This window comes from Neophocaena asiaeorientalis, unplaced genomic scaffold (genome assembly GCF_003031525.2).
Source record: "Neophocaena asiaeorientalis asiaeorientalis breed wild unplaced genomic scaffold, Neophocaena_asiaeorientalis_V1.1 scaffold365, whole genome shotgun sequence".
In the NCBI taxonomy this organism is placed as follows: Eukaryota; Metazoa; Chordata; class Mammalia; order Artiodactyla; family Phocoenidae; genus Neophocaena; species Neophocaena asiaeorientalis.
The window spans coordinates 184,305-204,565 of record NW_020172773.1 but is presented as its reverse complement, the minus strand read 5'-3'; the positions used below and the strand labels follow the sequence as shown (position 1 = coordinate 204,565).

The 20,261-nt window shown below is 40.9% G+C and overlaps 1 protein-coding gene across 2 annotated transcripts in view; it reads left to right on the top strand.

The window, feature by feature from the left end:
* The window catches only part of NCEH1 (neutral cholesterol ester hydrolase 1), a 63,839-nt gene that overhangs the window by 28,980 nt on the left and 14,598 nt on the right, over positions 1–20,261 (top strand). For both annotated transcript variants that reach the window (XM_024740860.1, XM_024740861.1), the window contains exons 2-3: positions 14,985–15,213; positions 17,189–17,258. In XM_024740860.1, the coding sequence (XP_024596628.1) occupies positions 14,985–15,213; positions 17,189–17,258 (299 nt within the window). The remainder of the gene's footprint in view (positions 1–14,984; positions 15,214–17,188; positions 17,259–20,261) is intronic.

Genomic DNA, 20,261 nt, shown 5'->3' with positions numbered 1-20,261 from the left:
GACTCCAGATCCTATCACAACAGCCCTGCCTTCTGCTTTCCTTCTTGAGCCTGGTGGTCCAGGCTGTCTCCTAATGCCTCAGGCCAAGGAGTGACTGAGCTGTATTAACTTGACACTGCTGGCTGTAGAAATTCTAATTGCTGTAAACACTGGCTTTTGCACTGATGCCAATTTTCTTAGTCACTGTTTACATTGGCAAACTTGTCCTGCTATCCAGCTCAGCAGATCTCCTGGCAAAGAGAGTATGTAGCCGGTTGGGTAGAGTTTGGGATACATTTCATGACCTTCTTCCCCTCTGTACCCTGATTTTATACTTTTTACTCCTAAGTGTGCAAAACCTGTGTGATGGGAGAAACTCAGCTTTAAACAGTGGTTTGATTGTTGATTTTCTTCTGAGCTCTGAGTAATAACATTCAGAGTGATGGGGCAGCCAGTTGGGCTTTTGGGTACCCGTACTCACTTTGTAACTTGGAGCTTTACGATCCTGGGCAAGGCATTTAACTTCTCTAAACCTCAAATGAGCAAAAAATGAGTGTGATACCTGTTCTTCCTATTTTACAGGTCCTTGTGAAATTCAAACAAGTGAAAGCTCAAATGGTCATAAACTGTAAAGCATTGTACAAAAGAGTAATTATGATAAATATTGTAATTTATTATGTATTTTATATAGTATGTATTAATTTATCATAATCACATTCTGAATGTGCCAAAGGGGTCTTAATTTATTATAATTATCATCTGAATGTGTCTCTTCAGACATGAGTAGATATCTATAAAAATCACTAGCCTTTTGTCTTTTGGGTTTATATACCACTTAATAAACATTTTTTCAAAGAGACATCTAATTTGCTGCTTTCTCCACTTTACGTAGAGCAGAAGATTAACTCAACTCCTGGAGTATCCTGTGTAACACACTTGTGAAGTCAGGCAGAGGGCATGAGTGGGCAAGCTCTGAACTGCCGAAAGCAGAAGGGAGTTTAGGAGGTTTTGTTTAGAAGTTTAATTCTTTTGTGCTGCCTTGATTCAGCTGCTATTTGGAACACTCAGATGAAGACAAATGCTGCTTGTCCTGACAGTGGAGGCTTTTTGCAGCTTGAGTAGCTTCATGAAGGACATTTGTTTATGACCATGTACATGGGACACTGGAAAAAAATGTGATCTCCAAGCCTCAGACCTTGCCCCAAGGAGCTCACAATCTAGTTATTGCTGTTGTAGGTAACGGAGATGTGAGTACAAAAGAACTCTAATTTTTTAAATCAGCTCTCATGTGCGTGTGTATGGAAGGTAAAGGGGAGTAAGATAGGAACAGGACTGAGAAAGGTGTTAGCAGAGAAGGCTTGAGAGAGAAATGTGCTGGTGAGGAAGAGCTGGAGGACAGGGGCAGAGGGGAGTGCCTTCTTAGCCCAGAGCCATCAAGGCTAAGCTGCTGATCCTTGGAGAGTCATGTGTCCATTCTGGGCCTCAGTTTCCCTTTGTGTAATATGGGAGACTAAAGGGTCATCCCAGATGTAAAAATCTTCCAGTTTTCTGAAGTAGGTTTGAGAGTCAATTGACTAGTGAATGGCTATAGAGGATGATGGCTGAAGGTTCTGGAGCCAGAGGGGGTTCAAATCCAGCCCACCACTTTATGCCTATGTGATGTTGGGTGATTCACTGGAGCACTCTTGGTCTGAGGCTCCAGACTAAGAACAGTGACCGGCAGAGAGCAAATGTCAGTACATGTGAGCTCTTATCCCCTTTGAACATAGGAGGCTTTTGGAGCTAAGCCAATATGTTGGCAATACAGAAACCGTCGTCTGTGTGATAGTAAAAAAATAAACAAAAAAGTTTAGGGACTGAAAAAGGACAAGCCTATCCTTTTTGTGTTCCCCCAGGTTGAATTGCAGTGAGAGAACAAACTGAAGGCTTTAGGGTGAAGGCGTTAGGGTGTCAGATCCCTTTGAGAACTCTTGCCTTTCTCTCTCCTAGATTAACCTTATTAGTGAGTGGTGGTAAGGTTCTCCTCAGGTTTGCTTTGTAACTTATAATAAAATCTTCCATAGAGGACTAAACAAGTGTGAAATTGTAATAGAGCAATCTCGTCAGAGAACCCTACTGTTACATAATCATATTTGTGCTTCACAGGTTGGCTTCATAATTCCCTCCAGTGCTTTGCTCTATGGAGAGAGTGCCCTGCACAGAACTCTTTCGGTCCCTGACTATTCTCAGAGAGTGGGCCAAAAGGTTTACTTTATAAAAATAATGCTGACTAAAGGAAATAAGGGAGAAAGGTCAACTATAGGAAGGGTCCTTAACTGGATGGGGATCTACCAAAGGGCTGAGCAAGAATCCTGCCAATTCTGGGCCTCTGGAGAGAGGGGACAACGATAGATAACGTGGATTTACTCCTCACGTGCACTCTTTTTTACTCCTTTATCTGGGAAACTTGGGCCCAGACAACTGGGGAAGCTTGCCCAGGTCACGTAGCTAATAAATGAGGGAGCCAGGACTTAGCCTTGGGCTCTGTCCAAATTCTGTGCTCTTGTCTCTCTATCATATTTTGTTAAGCCTTTCTGCCCTTGCTCAAAGAATCTCAAGGCAGGATAATGAAAAGTGATTCTTCACAACCTTTTCTTCTGAGGAAGCCTTGAAGATGGGGTTTACATCACTTAAAGGGCTCTGCTACCCAGAAGTCCTTATATAGCTCTCAGTTTAGGAACATGCAGCTGATGATTCAGCCTGGCTCCAAGCTACTGTGAGACTTACTTTGTGAGTTACCAGAGCTGAGCTAAGGTAGCAGGACTTCATTACAGGACAGACTGAAGTGCTACGAAGCCCTGACATAAGCAAATAAAAAGAGGTAACATTATGAGAACTTATGTACTAAGTTCTATGCCAGGTATCCTTTACAAATCACTATAAAATATAGGTATTATGATCACCCCAATTTTACAGATGAAGAAACTGAGGCATAGAGAAGTTTGTGACTTGCCCAGAACTACCCAACTAGCAAGTATCAGAGCCAGGATTGAACCTTGGCTGACTGCCTTTATCATCCACACCCTAAAATGCTATGCCATGCTCTGCTCAGATGAGTTGGGGATGGGGAAGGATGAAGTAGAGGCAGTGGAGTGCTCTCTGGGGATGCGGCGTGGGGAAACGCTGATTTGGAGCTATTGTTGATTTCCATGATATAAATACCCACCCTACCCCCATGGTCGCTTTCAAGCTACTGACCTGATGTCAGCTGACTTGTACATTTAACAGTTGGTTTTCGTGACATGGCAAGAGCTGGCTCCAGCACAGAATTGAAGGGTATTGCCAAAGAGAATAGCAGGTACTGAAAAAAATTGAGTTATGCAAGTTATACCTAGGTACGTTTGACTCTAGAGAACTAGAAAGCACAAGGGATGGGGTAGTGAGAAATGGAGCTGGAATGTCGAGAGGGACCAGACTGCAATGTCAAGTTCAGATTTTTTTTTTCTGTAGGAAACTGGAAGTCAGTGAAAGTTTTTAAGCAGCCAGGTATTGTGATCAGTCTTTTAGGGTAAGAACTCTGACAGCAGTATGGAGCAGGTTATAGAGAAAGAAACTGCTATCTAGAATTCAAGTTAGTAGGCAAATAATGGAAATAATGAGCATCTAATCAAGGCAGCTATGGGAGCTGGGGTAGAGTCTTAGGGTAGAACTAGATTCAGAAAATGTTGGCAGGTAGAGTTGACATGAATTGATGATTGATTAGATATCATGTGAGAGAAGGAAGGAGCTGAAGAAAATATTAAGATTTCTAGCTTGGAAGCTAGATTTACGGTCAGTTCATTAATTGAGAATTTAATGGAGTGAGTTGCTGAGTCAGGAGTGGAGAAGCAAGTGTAGAACATGTTCATTTTGAAGAGCATATAGGCTATAATCCTGGAGATGGTTGGAAAAGTGAACCCAGAGCTTAAGAAAGACAGATCGTGGATGGGAGATGTGGAAGTCATCAGCCTATGGATAGAGCTCATAGCCATTTAATTTTTCAGGCTGCTAGTAAGCACTTCCTATTTGCCACGCATGATGGCATGGTGGCACATTGGTCTGCTCAGGGAAAGCAGGAATTATGTAGCTGAATAAAATAAAAAATGGAACCTTGGGGAAAACCATCATTTACAGGGCCAAGGGACAGGAAAGGAAGAAACAATCAATTAAAAACCCAAAAGAAAAAAAAGGAGGAATTAATTATTAGCATGGCAAGAGACTACAGAAGTTCAGGAGGAAGAGAGCTTCAAGAAAGAGCAAGTTGGGCTTCCATGGTGGCGCAATGGTTGAGAGTCCGCCTGCCGATGCAGGGGACGCGGGTTCGTGCCCCAGTCCTGGAGGATCCTGCATGCCGCGGAGCGGCTGGGCCCGTGAGCCACGGCCACTGAGCCTGTGCTCCTCAATGGGAGAGGCCACAACAGTGAGAGGTTGAAAAAAAAAAAAAAAAAAAAAAAAGAAAGAGCAAGTTATTAAATGCTCGCCAAGTAGGTCATTGGTGTTGGCAGTGGGGGTCATGGTGTCACTGGTGAACCTAATAAGTCCGGTTTCATCAGAGATATGGGGCTGAAAGCCAGATTGTAATGGGTTGCCTTCAAAGAGGGTAGTCTTTGAAAAGTCACTGTCTTCTCTAGGGTAAAGGCAGCACTGACTCAACAGAAATCAAGTTCTATTTAGAGGCAGATCTTCTCTGCTTTCCTCCCTGCTTCCTATACACTCCTCTCTTATAGCTTCCCCCAAGTCTAACCCTTCCTTCTGTTTTCTATATCCTATCTCCCCTTCATCCTCCAGGATCGTAATTCACACATCATTTCTTTTCTCCTCTGTAACCTTTGTTTCTCCTTGTTCACAGGCTCTTTCCCTAGAAGTGTGCTTAAGTGTCTCTCATCTTGGGAAAAAAAAAAAAAAGGTTTTTCTTTACTGTTTCCCTCAGGCTGTTGTCCTATTGCCTTCTTTATCTCTACAGTGAAAGTACTGCCTATATTCACCGTATCTATTTCTTCACTCCTATGTACTTTGCAACCCATTACAATCTGGCTTCCAGGCCCACATCTCTGACTAAACTGTACTTGTTGGGTTCACCAAGATCCCATGACCCCATTGCCAACACCATTGACCTATTTTTCCTCTCTGCTGGCATTTTTTTTTTTTTTTGCGGTACGTTGGCCTCTCACTGTTGTGGCCTCTCCCGTTGCGGAGCACAGGCTCCGGACGCGCAGGCTCAGCGGCCATGGTTCACGGGCCCAGCTGCTCCGCGGCATGCTTTCTCTAGTTGCGGAGAGCGGGGTGGGCTACTCTTTGTTTTGGTGCGTGGGCTTCTCATTGAGGGGGCTTCTCTTGTTACAGAGCATGGCCTCTAGGTGCATGGGCTTCAGTAGTTGCAGCACGCAGGCTCAGTAGTTGCAGTCAGCAGGCTCTAGAGTTCAGGCTCAGTAGTTGTGGTGCACGGGCTTAGTTGCTCTGCGGTATGTGGGATCTTCCTGGACCAGGGCTTGAACCTGTGTCCCCTGCATTGGCAGGCGGATTCTTAACCACTGTGCCACCAGGGATGTCCCTCTGCTGGCATTTAACAGCTTGCTCTTTCTTGAAACTCTCTGCCCTGCTGAACTTCTCCAATCTTTGTTTTTTCTTGCCGTGATAATAATTACTTCCTCCTCTTTTGGGGGCGGAGGAGGGATCTTTTAATGATTGATTCTTCTCTCCTGCCTGCTATCCCTCTAAAGGATGGTGTTACCTAAGGTTTCATTTTTATTTTATTCAACTTTAGGATTCCTCCTTTCCCTGAGCAAATTGACTTCCCCTCTTTGGTGCAAGTTACCATGTGGCCTAAAGCCTGCCAGCAGAGCCCCATCCTTTCATCAGAGTTGAGTTAGAGATCCAACCCCCAGCAAATAAAGGGATGTTTTTATCCTTGTAATCTGGGTGGGACTAGTAAAGAGGACTTTGATGCCTTCTTATCCTTACTGGAGGAGGGTGATGTTGAACACTTGCAAAGCAAAGTAAGATTGACGGGCAGAAGACTGAAGTGTAGCCCACGTGTCCCACAACCACAGACATCTGTGTGCCTTTCCCCACCCTCCTCTCCTTCACCGGCCTACTGGTCACTCATTAAACTCGTTTCAGTCAGCTGCTACTATCTCCAGGCAACCAGATGAGGCCGACTCTGTCCTCTCCTAAGCTGGTTATACTGATACATACCTTTGTACTTTAAGGTACATATCTCTACTTTTTAAGTTTCTACATCATATCATAATCATCTATTATGTCTAGGATGTTCCCATGTTTATATGTTCCTCAAAAATAGGCCATTGTGCTTTGTTCATCCTTGTACCCCCAATGCGTAGAACGGTCATGACCAAATAGGTACTTAAATGTTGGTCGAATGAATTCGTTGATTTACACAGTGATTCTCAACTTTGCTAGGTATGCAAGGAATTCCTCTAGGAATTTACCTAGAGAGCCGAAAACAATACCTATGCCTTAGGTCACATTCCCAGATATCATTATATAATAGGTGTGGAATGGGACTCAGGCATTGGTAATTTTTAAGTTTCCAGGTGATTCTAGTATGCTTCCAGCTTTGAGAACCACTGGCTTAAAGGAGTAAAATAAGATACACCAATGCCTGCTATGTGCCAGATGTTTTAATTACATTCGCACAATAACCAAATGAAAGGGGATAAGGTTTGATGTTGTTAACACACGGGGAAAACCTGAGGCTCCGAATGACATAATAACTTTGCATAAACCACAAAGTTGGTGAGAGGCAGGGCTAGGACCTGATTCTGTTACCTTGCATTACCTTTCCAGCTTCCCAGGCAGCTTTCCTCCAGTGGTGAGGAATCCATTCAATCTCTTACCAATTCTTTCAGAGGTGGAGCATTGGCCAGCTGGCTGAATTGTGTAACATTAGAAGAAATGTGTGATTAGCTCTATTCGACCTCCAAAAGTGAGGTTGGATTGGAATCAGCCCATGTAAGAACTTGTCTGTGTCACAACTTCGTGTCTTTCACATTTGTAGGATAGTTATGCCTTTTTTTTCTTCTTTCCCTGGGCTGGGCACTCAATCTTGCCTCTGGGTCTCTTTCTCTGAAGGATGGCCATTCCAGTAGCTTCTTGGTCAACCCTTTACACACCCCCTCTTACCCCTTCCATCTCTGAAATGAGCCTATAAATCTAATTTTTCTTTCCAGGTCACTTGCAATTTCTTTAAGGTTCTGACGCTAACAGTGTTTCTCCTTCTACAAGTTCTATATGATACATATTTATTACAAAGAGAACGAAAAAAATCACTTAGAGTTTTTGGAGAATTTTATAATATCTCAAATTCATTAGAAGATATGCTGGGATCTTACAAGTTAACCATAAATTACAATTTCACATAAAAGTTACTGATGGCCAAAAGCAAGTCAAGTTGTTCTAAACATTTAATTTGTAAATTTTAATAAATTAAGCAAACATTCTCTAAATACTCTAGTTAGTCTTAATTAACAGCAAGTTAGACCTAAATATTGTCAAGTTTGTTCTGTGGGATAAAAACTAAGTAACACTTTCACAATATTAATTGTGAGTTGGTAATTATCATAATTAATAGTTACGTAGTGTTTGCTATGTGGCAGGCACTGTTCTAAGTGCTTTCTACATGTTAACTCATTTAATCTTCAGAAAAACTCTGTGAGTTAAGTACTATTATTCCCATTTTATTTTTTATTCCCATTTTATAGATGAGGAAATTAAGGCATAGGAACATTAACTAAGACATACAACCAGTATGTAGTAGAAATAAGATTCAAACCTAGGCAGTCAAGCTTCCTAGTCTTTGCTCCTAACCAGTTTTCTAGATTTGCCTAACACAAAGCTTGGAAATTAGACCAGTTTTGGACATGAGTGAGGAAGACTGCTATGGTGCTGTAATTCCTGAGTATCACTTAGCCTGGACTGACACTTTTACCACTTGGCTTGAGCAACCATGAACACAGGAATTCTCTGCAGGTTGGAATGGGAGGCATGAGAAGATCTTGACAAAGCCAAAAGGTTGGTACAGCCATTAAATCTTTAAGGGAGCAGTAGTCGGAATGCAGAGCTAGCAATGACGAGGCTGTTGAAATAATTAGATTATGCCTCCGCAATGTGCCTAAAACTTCTCCTGGCTAGTAGTGATGACTTCCTAATTATGTTAATGGCCATTTTTTCAGTCCTTAGCTCCCTCAAATTGCCAAATAATCAGTCTTTTTAAAAAATTCTTCCAAATTTGACTTTTACTTTCTGATTCACTCTCAGTTTTCCTCTTGCCAATCTCTGGATTTCTCCCTCTAGATTCTTCTTTTCAGCCTGTCAAAGAATGTTTTCCTCCCTGGTCTATTTCTTTGTCACTGTGTTCTGTCTCTTCACTAAATCTCCTGAGTCTTACTACTGTCTGAGTTGTTAACAGTTACCTCTGAGCTCTTCCTCCAGGCCTGACCTCCTTGAATCTCTGACCCTGCATTTGCTATCTGTCTTTTGGACCTATCTGCCTAGATGTCCCATTGGCTTTAAATGGAATAATTTTAAAATGGAACTTTTCTTACTTTCCCTGACTGTTCTGCCTGTGTTCTCTGTTTCTCATACTCCAAGTGAGGACCCTCCAGGATCTTTCAATCCTTTCTCTGTGTCCTACCAGCCTGCCTACCTGATCCCATATACTACTCTGTGAGCAGTTACCAAGGCCTATCAACTCCGTCTCAGTGATCTCTCTCTCTTGAATATATTCCCTCCTCTATATTCTCCTGGGGCAGACCTTCATTTCTGTCCTGTGGACAATTGCCAAACTATTATAGCTGTTGCCCTCTAGTCTCTTCTCCCACCAATCTACTGTGTACACCTCAGCTGTATAATTTTTCCCAAAGTATAGTCTCATTAAAGAGTGTCCACTGTATAGCACAGGGAATTCTGCTCAGTATTCTGTAACAACCTAACTGAGAAAAGAATTTGAAAAAGAATAAATACATTTATATGTATAACTGAATCACTTTTTTGTACATCTGAAACTAACACAACATTGTTAATCAACTATACTCCAATATAAAATAAAAAGTTAAAAAGAATGTCCAAAATCTTTGTTGTTTAACCATTAACAGCTAAGAGCATTTCATCTGCCACGACCTTTCCAGCTGCACCTGCAGTAAGACTGGATCATCCTCTACATCAGAAGTTGCAGCTTGTGGCCCTTAGTCCAGATTTGGCCTGCAGGCAAGTTTTGTTTGGTCTGCAACTTAAAAATAATTTAATCTGAATCAATGCTTTCAAACCAGAGGATTTCCCTTAAAAGCTAAAGTCTTAGAGAAAGTTCAGAGAACTGTGAAAACTTAAGGACAGGTGGAAATTTGCGGGAGTCAGGCAAGATTTAAATTCTTAGCTACTTAAGTTCTCAGTCCATCTTTCACCCATCTTTGTATCCTTGTAACATGTAGCAGAATCTTTACATACAGTAGGTGCCTAATTAACACTTGTTGAATTATAGTTACTTGACTTTTGATAGTTCCTTGGCGCAAACATTGCTGTAGAACAAAAGTGCTGCATTAGTGAATCACAGGTGATCTGTACAGTGGTCTTAAGTGAAGGTCATATAATTTGTGCACCAAGAGAAAAAAGCTAAATCTGCATTTTAAAGTATACTCAAACTTTACAATGTTTAAAAAATGTGACCATAAATTTTCATACAGGTAAGTGTTCTATGAAATTGTTTTCCTGTAATAGGCAGGAATAGAGCAGAGTCTGGAGGGGAGAATTTAAAAGCTGCTTGACAGAATGAAATGGCCATCACTGGAAAAGTTGGGAAACCACTGGCAGGGAATACAAAACTTTGAATGTGAGAAACGAAGCAGGTGGTGAGTTATAATAGATGCTCTAATTATTTAATGTGGTTGGTTCATGTTGAAATTTGATCACATGCTAAGTTATTGATGTGTATGGAATATCAGAGTACTATGGCTTTTCCCCACCTCTCCCTCCCACTTTGACATGAGCACACAGATGAACTTTTTAGAAATAACTATTTGACATCTTTTTCACCTGTAGTAATTTCAGAACTTGGTGATCATTGGGGTCCTAGTAACAAATGTACACAATGGGAGAAAATGATAGTCTCAGCTTCCCTGGAAACATTGAGCTATCTGTCCCTGGGCTCACATTTCTTCATGCAGTGATCTTCCAGATCAGAGGTGTGACAGTAACGATAACCAACTCATAGAAGGCTTGGTATGTGCCAGGCACTGTTCTAGGGGTTTTTACTTTTTTAAGCTTCACAACAGTATTTTGAACCAGTTAGTATGTCATTTCTGTTTTACAGATGAGAAATTGAGGCACAGAGAAGGTGAGGAACGTGCCCAAGACCCCACTGCTGGAAAGCGGGGGGGCTGGGCTTTTAACCAGGTATTCAGTCTGCAGTCTGTGCTACTGACTTTGGCTTCCTACCTGCCTCCTAGACTGAGCCTTTTAGTGCCGGCTTCCCCTGCCTACACTTGCCTTACTTAGCTTTTCTTCCCATAGGCATTTGAATTATAACACTTGCCCAACACTTTGGCATCTTGGATTCCTATCCTTTTCCTTGCTATTCGCACTTCGTCTTCTATTAAGGCACAATTCAGAATAGATGCCGTATCGGATTTCATCCCAGAACGAACAGACACAAGTAATTCCTTCCTTCTCTGGGCTTGTGCAACCCTTTATCTAGGCTTCTCTTACCAAGCTTGTATTGCTTAACTAACATCAGCTATTCATTTACAAGTCTTGGCTCTCCTCTGTTTCCCTGAGCTCCAGAAGATGGTCTTTTTCTCCCCCTTAAGTTTCCCTGCCCGTTGAATAGATTTTCTAATTTGTATGGTGAATGAATTAGCAGAGAACAACCCCATTCATAAACTAACCATGAACATATTTTAATAAGCAGGGTATAGATTCTGCTTGGCTGCCTTTGATTTTTGCTTGTCCTCTGACCTTTGGTCATCAGACCTGGGTAGGGAGCCACCTATTTTGCTGTATCTGGTTCTACTGAGGTGTAATGAGTATTCTTCATCCCTTCCACCTCCTCAGGCAGAATTCCCTTCTAGAGCCTGAAATGGTTGTGGGGCAAGTTTTAAGACCTCTAGTACTGCCCTGGAGTACTTCATCTAGCCAAGACTGGGTCAGTTCACAACCTGTGAAATTCTTAACACTTGGCTTGCTTCTTTGTGCTACTGGAGTTTTCCAGCTACTTCTAAATAGGTTTCAGGAAACTTTGTTAACTAGAGAATGTTTCTTGGGTGGATCTGAATCTCATTTCACAAACTCAAGGATGCAAGAAATATAACTTGATCTATATTTTGAGCCTTCATTCTTTAGGTAGAACTTAATTCCAGTGAATTTAGGTATTCCCCCATCACTGTTTTCTTTTAGGTTTTGAAGTGTCTCATGTGATGTTGATGCATAGTGCATGGGGGGAGCCATCTGGGTACTCATCCTTAGCCCACATTCATGTTCCACCTGGTCCATGGTGTTTGGTTCCTACAAGTTGCCCTGGGATATCCTTTGTTCTTATAAATAAGAGGCCTTCAGGTCCATTAGTGCTCTCTTCTATTCCTGTTAGACCCTTGAGAACATGTAGTGGGCCACGGATAATGGAGAAGTTGTCTCAGACCCATCTGCAAGACACTCATGCAGCCTTCCTGTTTTTATGCCTTTTTGGACACATGGAGTCATTCTGCTGCTCCTGCACAAGCTGGAGCCTGAGGGGGGCTCTCTGAGGCCTTCTGAGGCACCACCTTTCTAAACATACCTTGCGGTCACTCTTCCCTAGAGTCTTGCCTTTTTCCACGGTTCTATCTGGGCATGGGGTATGTGTCTGTTGCTCTCAGATTCCATAGACATATCTGAGGGTTGCTGTGTCCCAAGGTTCTTTTTTCATTGGATCTCAGATATCAATCCGTTCATTCCTCATTTCATCTCTAATAATTTCTCCTCCCCTCTTCCACCACCTAGCTTGGAGAATCACTTCCTATTCTAGGAGACTTCTTACTCATCATGTAATCTCCTAAATCAATGTCTTTTTTAATTCTCCAAAGGATATAGGCTTTTGAAAATCAAAAGCAGGAAGACATTTCTGTTTCTTTGCTATTTGTTCTCATATCCCTTCCCTGAAGTAATAACTACATAAAGTCTTGGCTACTGATTTTACCTGTTGGACAGTAGGGATGGGAGGGGAGTAGTGAGAGGAGCTAAGGGAAACAGATATTAGGGAAAAAAGTTAGATACCATTCACAGTTTTATCATGCCACATGACAGCACATACACATATGAATGTCATCCTATCCTGGATAGGACTCAGAGCAGCTTCCTGGGCCCACACTGTTCTCAACCAGCATCTCTAGGGTAATTCTGTATGTCCTGCAGCCCTCTCATAGTTCCAGGAATCCAGCTTCTATACTGGTTACTTAGTCTCTCAACTTCTCTTCTCTCTTCTTCAGAAGGAGGAAAATAACAGAATTGTAGCCAGAATTCAACAACCTCTCCTCATACTGTAGGCACTCAGACAGTGCTATTATTATTAATAATAGTAACGAGAAATTGGCTAATGACAGATTACTGCTTGATTCTCTTCATTTTCAAATTTTGAAACAAAGTCAGTATTGTCTGTAGGATAATGATTTTTCATTCTCTAACTTATCAATACAATTCCAAACATTAGCACAATTTTATTTTAACACCTTTCTGGATTCTTCTTTTCCCACCCATCCAACCTTTCTTACACCCATCTGCTTATCTTTTTCTCCTTCATAAACAAACTGTCCCTTCTCCAATCAGCACTTCTGCTCCCACACCACCCTGTCAGTGTTGTGAACAATGCAGACAGTTGTTCAGAAATTCTATTAATGCAAGTGCTCGTAAGCTAATACAGCAGAGGTGCTTCTGGAAAGGTATGGGCAGATCGGGGCAAGTCTGCATGCACTCAGGGCATGCAGTACACATAAAGGAAACCCGGGGTGGATTCTATGAAAATGAATACTCTTCTCTAATCTGCCTTGTAAAGACAACTCACTTGTTTTACAGCTTTCCTTTAGTTGAAGAAACTCATATGATTTGTCTTATATATTCAATGAAGTCTTCATTTAACTAAAAACAAGAAATGTAGTTCAAAAAGTAACAGAGCCAAGCCTGCCATGTCTTTGTTCATAGTTTATTGTTTGATGCCTGTCAAGCTACTTGGCCTGTGAGAAATGGAATGGATCTTGCATGTTCTCTGTTAATTGACAAGGGTTTATTGTGTGAACTCTAGAAATCTTAGTGAATACATTCTCGGCCATGCCCTGGCAGATCTCCATATTCCCCAAGTTAGACTGACGTGTTACCACAAAACTTAAGTGATGATTGCTTTTTCCCAATTTGCCAAAGACCTTAAACCCTTAAACTTGTGGTTAGGGTGTGCGCACACACTCACATTTGTTTGTTTCATATCGAGAACGTTAACAGTTGTTTTAACTTTTTCAATAAATTGGTCAATTGTACATATAGAAATTGAATTATTTTCTTAATATTCATTTGCTTTCCTGTTGCTTATATTTCCAGCAAATGAATATTAATAGAATTATTGGAAAAGCTGTTCATGGTTATATAAATTGCCTCTTGTTCTTGTTTTTCATGAACACTCGCTAATGGTTTTATAATGCGGTCTTTCCAACTCTTCACAGCAGGGCATATGTATACAATTTTATATGGGACACTGGGGTAAACAGCTCAGGAACTTGGCTATCCAGGGGCTGAGGGGATCAGTGTCACAGCACATCTGTATCCTCTCCAGGGCATACCAGTGTGCCCCATGTACATGCTGGGAAGCTGTATTATGGTGTATTGCAGACTGCATACAGGAACATTGTTTTCTTGATCTTATGAAGGCATTAAATATTTCACTAATCATCGGCGTTCTGTTTCATATTCTACAGAAGGGCACTGTTACTCTCCAGCTGCTCCCCTTCAAGGTTTGAGAGCCACTAGGCGATACAAGTATCTGAGTTCACGCACCTGTACCGGGAAGGTTTCTAATCGCTCTGTGACACTTCTGGGCCTCTCTACCTTAACTAGTCACCGGCTTCCAGGTGGCTTCTAATTTTCTGACTTTGAAACATGGCCAGTAGGTCTTGCAGGGAGGTCAGTTTTATGAGCGTACTCAATAGGAAGAGCTTGTATAAGAAGCAGAAAGAGGGAATGCACTCCACAGGGTCTTTGCTTGGTGGACGGCCTGGGTCTCCTCTCCAACCAGATAACTTCCTGTGAACACTTAATGCAGAGCTCAATGCCCTCAGGGCTCAGAAGGGAAGAGACAACAGGCCGCATGTTCTTTGTACATTTCTGCAAAGCTCCTGGTTGTGTCTGAGCTGTTCTGCCAGGACTGCAGTTGACTCTGCTCCTTCCCTCTCACACACTCATTCCTTTCTCTTACTCTCAAAACAACCAGACACACTTCAATATATAAGCTTAAAAACACTTTAAAAATACTTATAGTAAATATAAAACTCTCTTCTCTTCTATTTGTATTCAAATAAAGTATTCTTCCTCCATTCCTAGTATGTTATTGGAACTGTGATGTGCTGATTTAGGGTGGGCAGGGGTCGGGTGAATGGACTGAATCCTGGAATTCACAGTTCCTAGGTTTGAGTCGCAGAACTGCCATTTATCCAGCGAAATGGGCAAGTTCAGCTAATTTCTAAACCTTCTTGGTAAAATGAGACTGATGACACATTTCCCTCTCAGAGACTATCTGAAGATCAAAGGAGATTTACTCTGATATTTTCAGATGAAAATACTCTCGAAGTTCTGAAAACGAAAGGTAAATATGATTTGTTATTGTATTAAAAGTAGCCAGTGAGTCCTCAAGGGCAGCGGCAATTGCTTGTAAGAATTCGAATACTGAAAGGTTGGTGAGTGTGGCTCAGGTGATAACTTAGCTGACACACACTCTCCCTCATTCCCCCCTCATCCTGCAGAGTAACCTGATACACTACTTGGGCCTCAGCCATCATCTGCTCGTGCTGAACTTCATCATCATTTCTTTTGGCAAGAAAAGCGCATGGTCATCTGCTCAGGTGAAAGTAACAGACACTGACTTTGACGGTGTGGAAGTCAGAGTGTTTGAAGGCTCTGCAAAGCCAGAAGAGCCGCTGAAACGCAGCGTTGTTTACATTCACGGAGGAGGCTGGGCCTTGGCAAGTGCAAGTATGTCCTGGTCACGTTCAGGTTGTTTGGGGTCGTAGCTGGCCCACAGAGATGTGTGATTGAAATGACTTTCTTACTGGGTAAGGAGAAGGGAGCCATTGGACTTGGTTCCCCTGGCAGTCCCAGTTATCCCTATCGTCTCAGCAAAATTATTCATAGTGCCCCCCCTTTCCATTCTTGAAAGGGTCCTGGTTTGGATGATTGATTATATAGCTACCCTATATGATTATATAGCTACCCTACATCAAGGGTTCTGCCTGTTTGTTTGTTGATTCAGGCAGACTGTTTTGAAAATATTTCCTGTAACCTAAATCCTAGACTAACTTATTGTGAAGTACTGAAGTTGCTTTCTGCACCAAAACAAGGTAAAGTTTCCCTGGGCCAGAATATGAGGCAATTATCTGTAGCTCTATGCCAACTTGTGTTTTGAAGACACCTTTCTATGAAATAGAACAAGTATTTCTGAATGCACGTTAACTCATCAACATTTCATCTGCTTGTGAAAACAAAGATGAAAATATAAAACATATGCCACAGTTAAAAGGAAACGACCTTGCAAAATTCAAGAACATTCTCTTTGGTATTGGAAAACTTTCATGAACAGATCACACATTAAAAATGTCAGGCAAAAAAAAAAAAAGTCAGGCAGCCAAGGGGAGCAGCCTAGTGAAAAGCATACTAAGGAGGAAATAAGGGCCTTATCTCTGCTTGTAATTATTATGGCGCTACTTTCTCGTCTTCAGCCCAGAGCTTTTGGCATCCCCAAAGTTTAAAGGCGATGGCAACTTGTTCTAGTTTGTCTTTTTTTTTTTTTTAATGCAGCAAAGGCCAAAAAGTATAACTTTTTCTAGTAATCTCATTTCATTTAACTCCATATTCATCATTTATTCTTTTATTCATTGATTTGTTCACATTTCCATAAGATGATTACTGAATATGTAGGTTTGCCCAGGACTGAGTAGTTTCCCAGGGTGCAGGACTTTCAGTACAAAAACTCAAAGAGTTGTATGCAAACCTGGACCTCTGGTCACCCTAATGTGTGCTTGGTGATGGGGATACAAAACTGAGTAAGACAGAGTCTCTGCCCTAGAAAAGGTTGCATCTGTAGCACTGGACACTTGCCAGGTGAGACAGTATCAATACATCAGAGGCCGGGAAGTATAAGTGCCAGGAATGGTATGGATTATGAGTCAGCCTGGCCTTTTCCACATAACTTTGGCTGATCACTTCTGCCAGAGGAAGAGCTGGAGGTAGGTGTGCAGGTGTTTATGTAGTTATTGAACTTCTGGTTCTTAGACTGCCTTGGAAAACCTATAAATAAGGTAGTATTTGGCTTTCTGTTGACGCAATCCAGCTCTTAATATATTATAAAAACATTAATGTATTAAGAGAACAGCCTAAGGGATTAAATTTTTACATATTAAAATTGCTTCTGTCACTGCAAACCTGTGGATTCTCTTTCTAAGAAATGCTAAGACTTCCTAAAATTCTATTTGTTCTGTGTTGGTTTAAACAGAATACCATATTCTTCAGATTGGTGACTTTTCTGAATCACAGCAAATGATGGTGTTAAAAGAGAAAAATTTTTTGGTTGTAAGGAGGAAACTGCTTATTTTCTGTGATTCTGGAAAGGCATCCATTTGAAGAACTACAAAATCAGAATGAATCCTGATGCACTTCATATCGTCCATCATGAAAGAAATTTTTAGCCAGTTAAAAACACATTCAAAGGTAATCTAATATGGATTTCCTGTTATTTTATAGTAATTGTATTTTATGGGAAACCAGATTAATTTTTTACATTTGTACATGTAGCTCTGTTAATGAGGTATATGTTCATATTTACTTTTTATTGTTTTTATTGTTAATAACTTAAGTCCAAGTCTAAAAACAATCCATAGTTGGCAGAATTTAAGAACGGACAGTATTAAATAAACTGCTTTATAGTGAGTGTTTGCTCCTTTGTCTCTTTCAGAAATCAGGTATTACGATGAACTGTGTAAAGCAATGGCTGAGGAATTGAATGCTGTCATTGTCTCCATTGAGTAAGTAATTAATAATAGTCGTAGAAAAACATTTAAGAAGGAATCCTAGATAACCATCTAGTTATTTTATTTTACAAATGCTAGAGTGTAAAATGAAAGTCCAGAGAGGTGAAGTGATTTTCCCAAAGTCACAGAAAATGATTTCTGATGTAACTTAGAATTTCTTGAACTAGCTTTATAATGCCTCAAACTATCTTCTTATTTTAGTTTTGGAATCTTCTGGAAACGGAATTAGCTGAAATTGAGAGAAATATATAATCAGTTATTTATAGTATATAGTTTGATTACTGCCTTTTTTTTTTACTTTAGTATAGCTCTGTATTATTAGACTATTGAAGTGTAAGAAAGCCATGCAATGCCTTTCAAGAGGAATTAAAGCATAGCTAACTAACTTTAATAAGTTATAGTTGAATCATTAACCTTGTGAACTGCAAGGTCAGACAGTGCTCATAGAATTTCAGGAGAAAAACCCTAAAGGGAAAGATTATTTTGTTATGCTGTTATGTGGAAACAAACTATGATAAAAGCATAAAAGAGAAGGGATTTTTTTCCATCAGGTTTTTTCTTAGCCAAGTAAAAGCATATTCTAAAAATTACCACTATAAATTTCAACTAATGTTGAAGTTAAAAAAATTCCTGTATAGTGTGACTGTTTTCTGTGTTAATTCTCTCACTTTACCTTCACAAGTGCTGAGAAAGCAAAGGAAGTTTGGACATACCAGATAATTCCTACTATTCCATCAGATCCACTCATTTAAAATTAAGTGGAAATACGGTTAAGTCCCCTACAGCAAGTCTCAGAACGAACAAGTTCTGTTCCGAGAGTGCATTCCTAAGTCCAATTTGTTCGTAAGTCCAACAAAGACAATCATTATCACTTGGTGCTTCTTAGCAGTGTACCAGCTACTTCACCGCTGCTTTTACACTTGCTTCCGGACACCCTGGGCTTGAAATAAAGATACTGTACTACTGTACTCCAGACAGTACTATACATGATTATTGCCTTTTTAAATCTAAAAACCAATCAGCATTTTAAGAGAATCTCTCCTACACCAAGAGTTGGAGAAGTTATCCTCCTGGAGTTAGTTTCTGTAATTCAGACCTTGTAAATAATAGCATGTTCAACCAATCTTAGTTAATGTAGCTATTATTATCACTATTAGTATTAATATTAATATCAGTGTTTTGAGTTGTTTCTACCAGTTCTATATTAGCTATTTTTCTGGGACACTAAGAAGAAAGTGAATAATAATTATAATGATTGCGGTGATGGTAATACAAAAATCATGGCACCTATTCCATGGCAGGCATTGTGCAGGTGCTATGTATATATTGTTTCTCCTCCTTCAGATCTTTGTTCAAGTATCATCCTTTCAGCAAGGCCTTCCTTGAAACCCCTAAAATTGCAGTCCACTTTTCTTCTGCTTTATTTTTCTCCAAAATTATCATCAACATCTGACAGACCATATATATAACTTCTTATGTATTTATTGTATTGAATATAAATAGACAATGTAAGTTTTATGAAGGCAGAGATTTTAGGGATTTTTGTCTGTTTTGTTCATTGCTGATCATTAGTGTCTGGAAACGTCCCTGGCAGATAGTGGAAATTTATGATATTGTGATTTGTAAGAAATATATATTTGGTCATTCAGATGACCAAAGTGTATTTTTCACATGTACTTGGTCTTCGTCCAAAGTTCCTGGCTCACAGCTCCCCAAATCCTTCAAATTTCCTAAGTGTTCAGAGAGTTAAAGGAGTCTTTTGTGGGACTTCCCTGGTAGTCCAGTGGTTAAGACTTCACCCTTCCACTGCAGGGGGCAAGGGTTCAATCCCTGGTCAGGGAACTATCCCGCCCCTGCCCCCCTTGCATGGCCAAAAAAAAATGGTGTTTCTTGTTATGTGAATGAGGTGACTTTTGGAAGCACCTAAGGATGGGGGCTGGTTGCCAGGAGAACCAACCATGTGATTAGAGGGTTGGGACTTTCCCACCCTGCTGGCCTCTGGGGAGGAGAGATGGGCTGGAGATTTTATCAATCACCATTGGCCAATGATTAAATCAATCATAACTAGGTAATGAAGCCGCCATAAAAACCCGAAGGACAGAGTTCAGAAAGCTTCCAGTTGGTGAACACATGCAGATTTGGGGAGAATAGTGCGCCTCCAGAAGGCATGGAAGCTCTGCACCCCTTCCCACCTACCCTGACTTTCGTATCTCTTCCATCTGGCTGTTCCTGAGTTGTATTCTTTTTATAATAAATCAGTAATCTAGTAAGTAAAATATTTCTCTGAGTTCCTTGAGCCACTCTAGCAAATTAATTGAACCAGAGGAGGAGGTTTTGGGAACCTCTGATTTATAACCAGGTGGTCAGAAGTACAGTAATGACCATTGGCATCCTGAGTTGGAAGGGATCGTTGGAACCGCTAATCTATAGCTTGGGGAAAAGCATAGGTGACAACCTGGGTTTGCGTCTGGTGTCTGAGGTTGGGGGTGATCTTACAGTTTTGCAGGACTGAACCCTTAATCTGTGGAATCTGCTGCTATCTCCAGGTAGATATTGTCAGAATTGAGTTGAACTGTAGGACACCCAGCTGGTGTCCAGAGCATTGCTTGTTGAAGGTGTGGGGCACCTACCCCATCACACACACGTTGAAAATTAGTCACAGAACACCAAAAGAGCATTTAATATGTATTTATGGAATGAATGAATAAAGAGTCTTGCTTAACTTTCGTATAAGTCATCCAAAGTAAGTGTTTTGATGTTTTCCTCATAGATGAGGAAATTGAGGTCCAAAAAGTTAAGTAACCTACAAGAGGTCACATAGCTACTTAGTCACATATGTGGAGTGGGGAATTGAGCCAGGTGGAATCTTGCATCGGCAGGCGGACTCTCAACCACTGCGCCACCAGGGAAGCCCTCAAACTAATATTGAAGGAAGCTGATGATGCTGAGTGACAGGGTTATGGCAACATCAGCCACTTTCCATGCCCTGAGCTTATG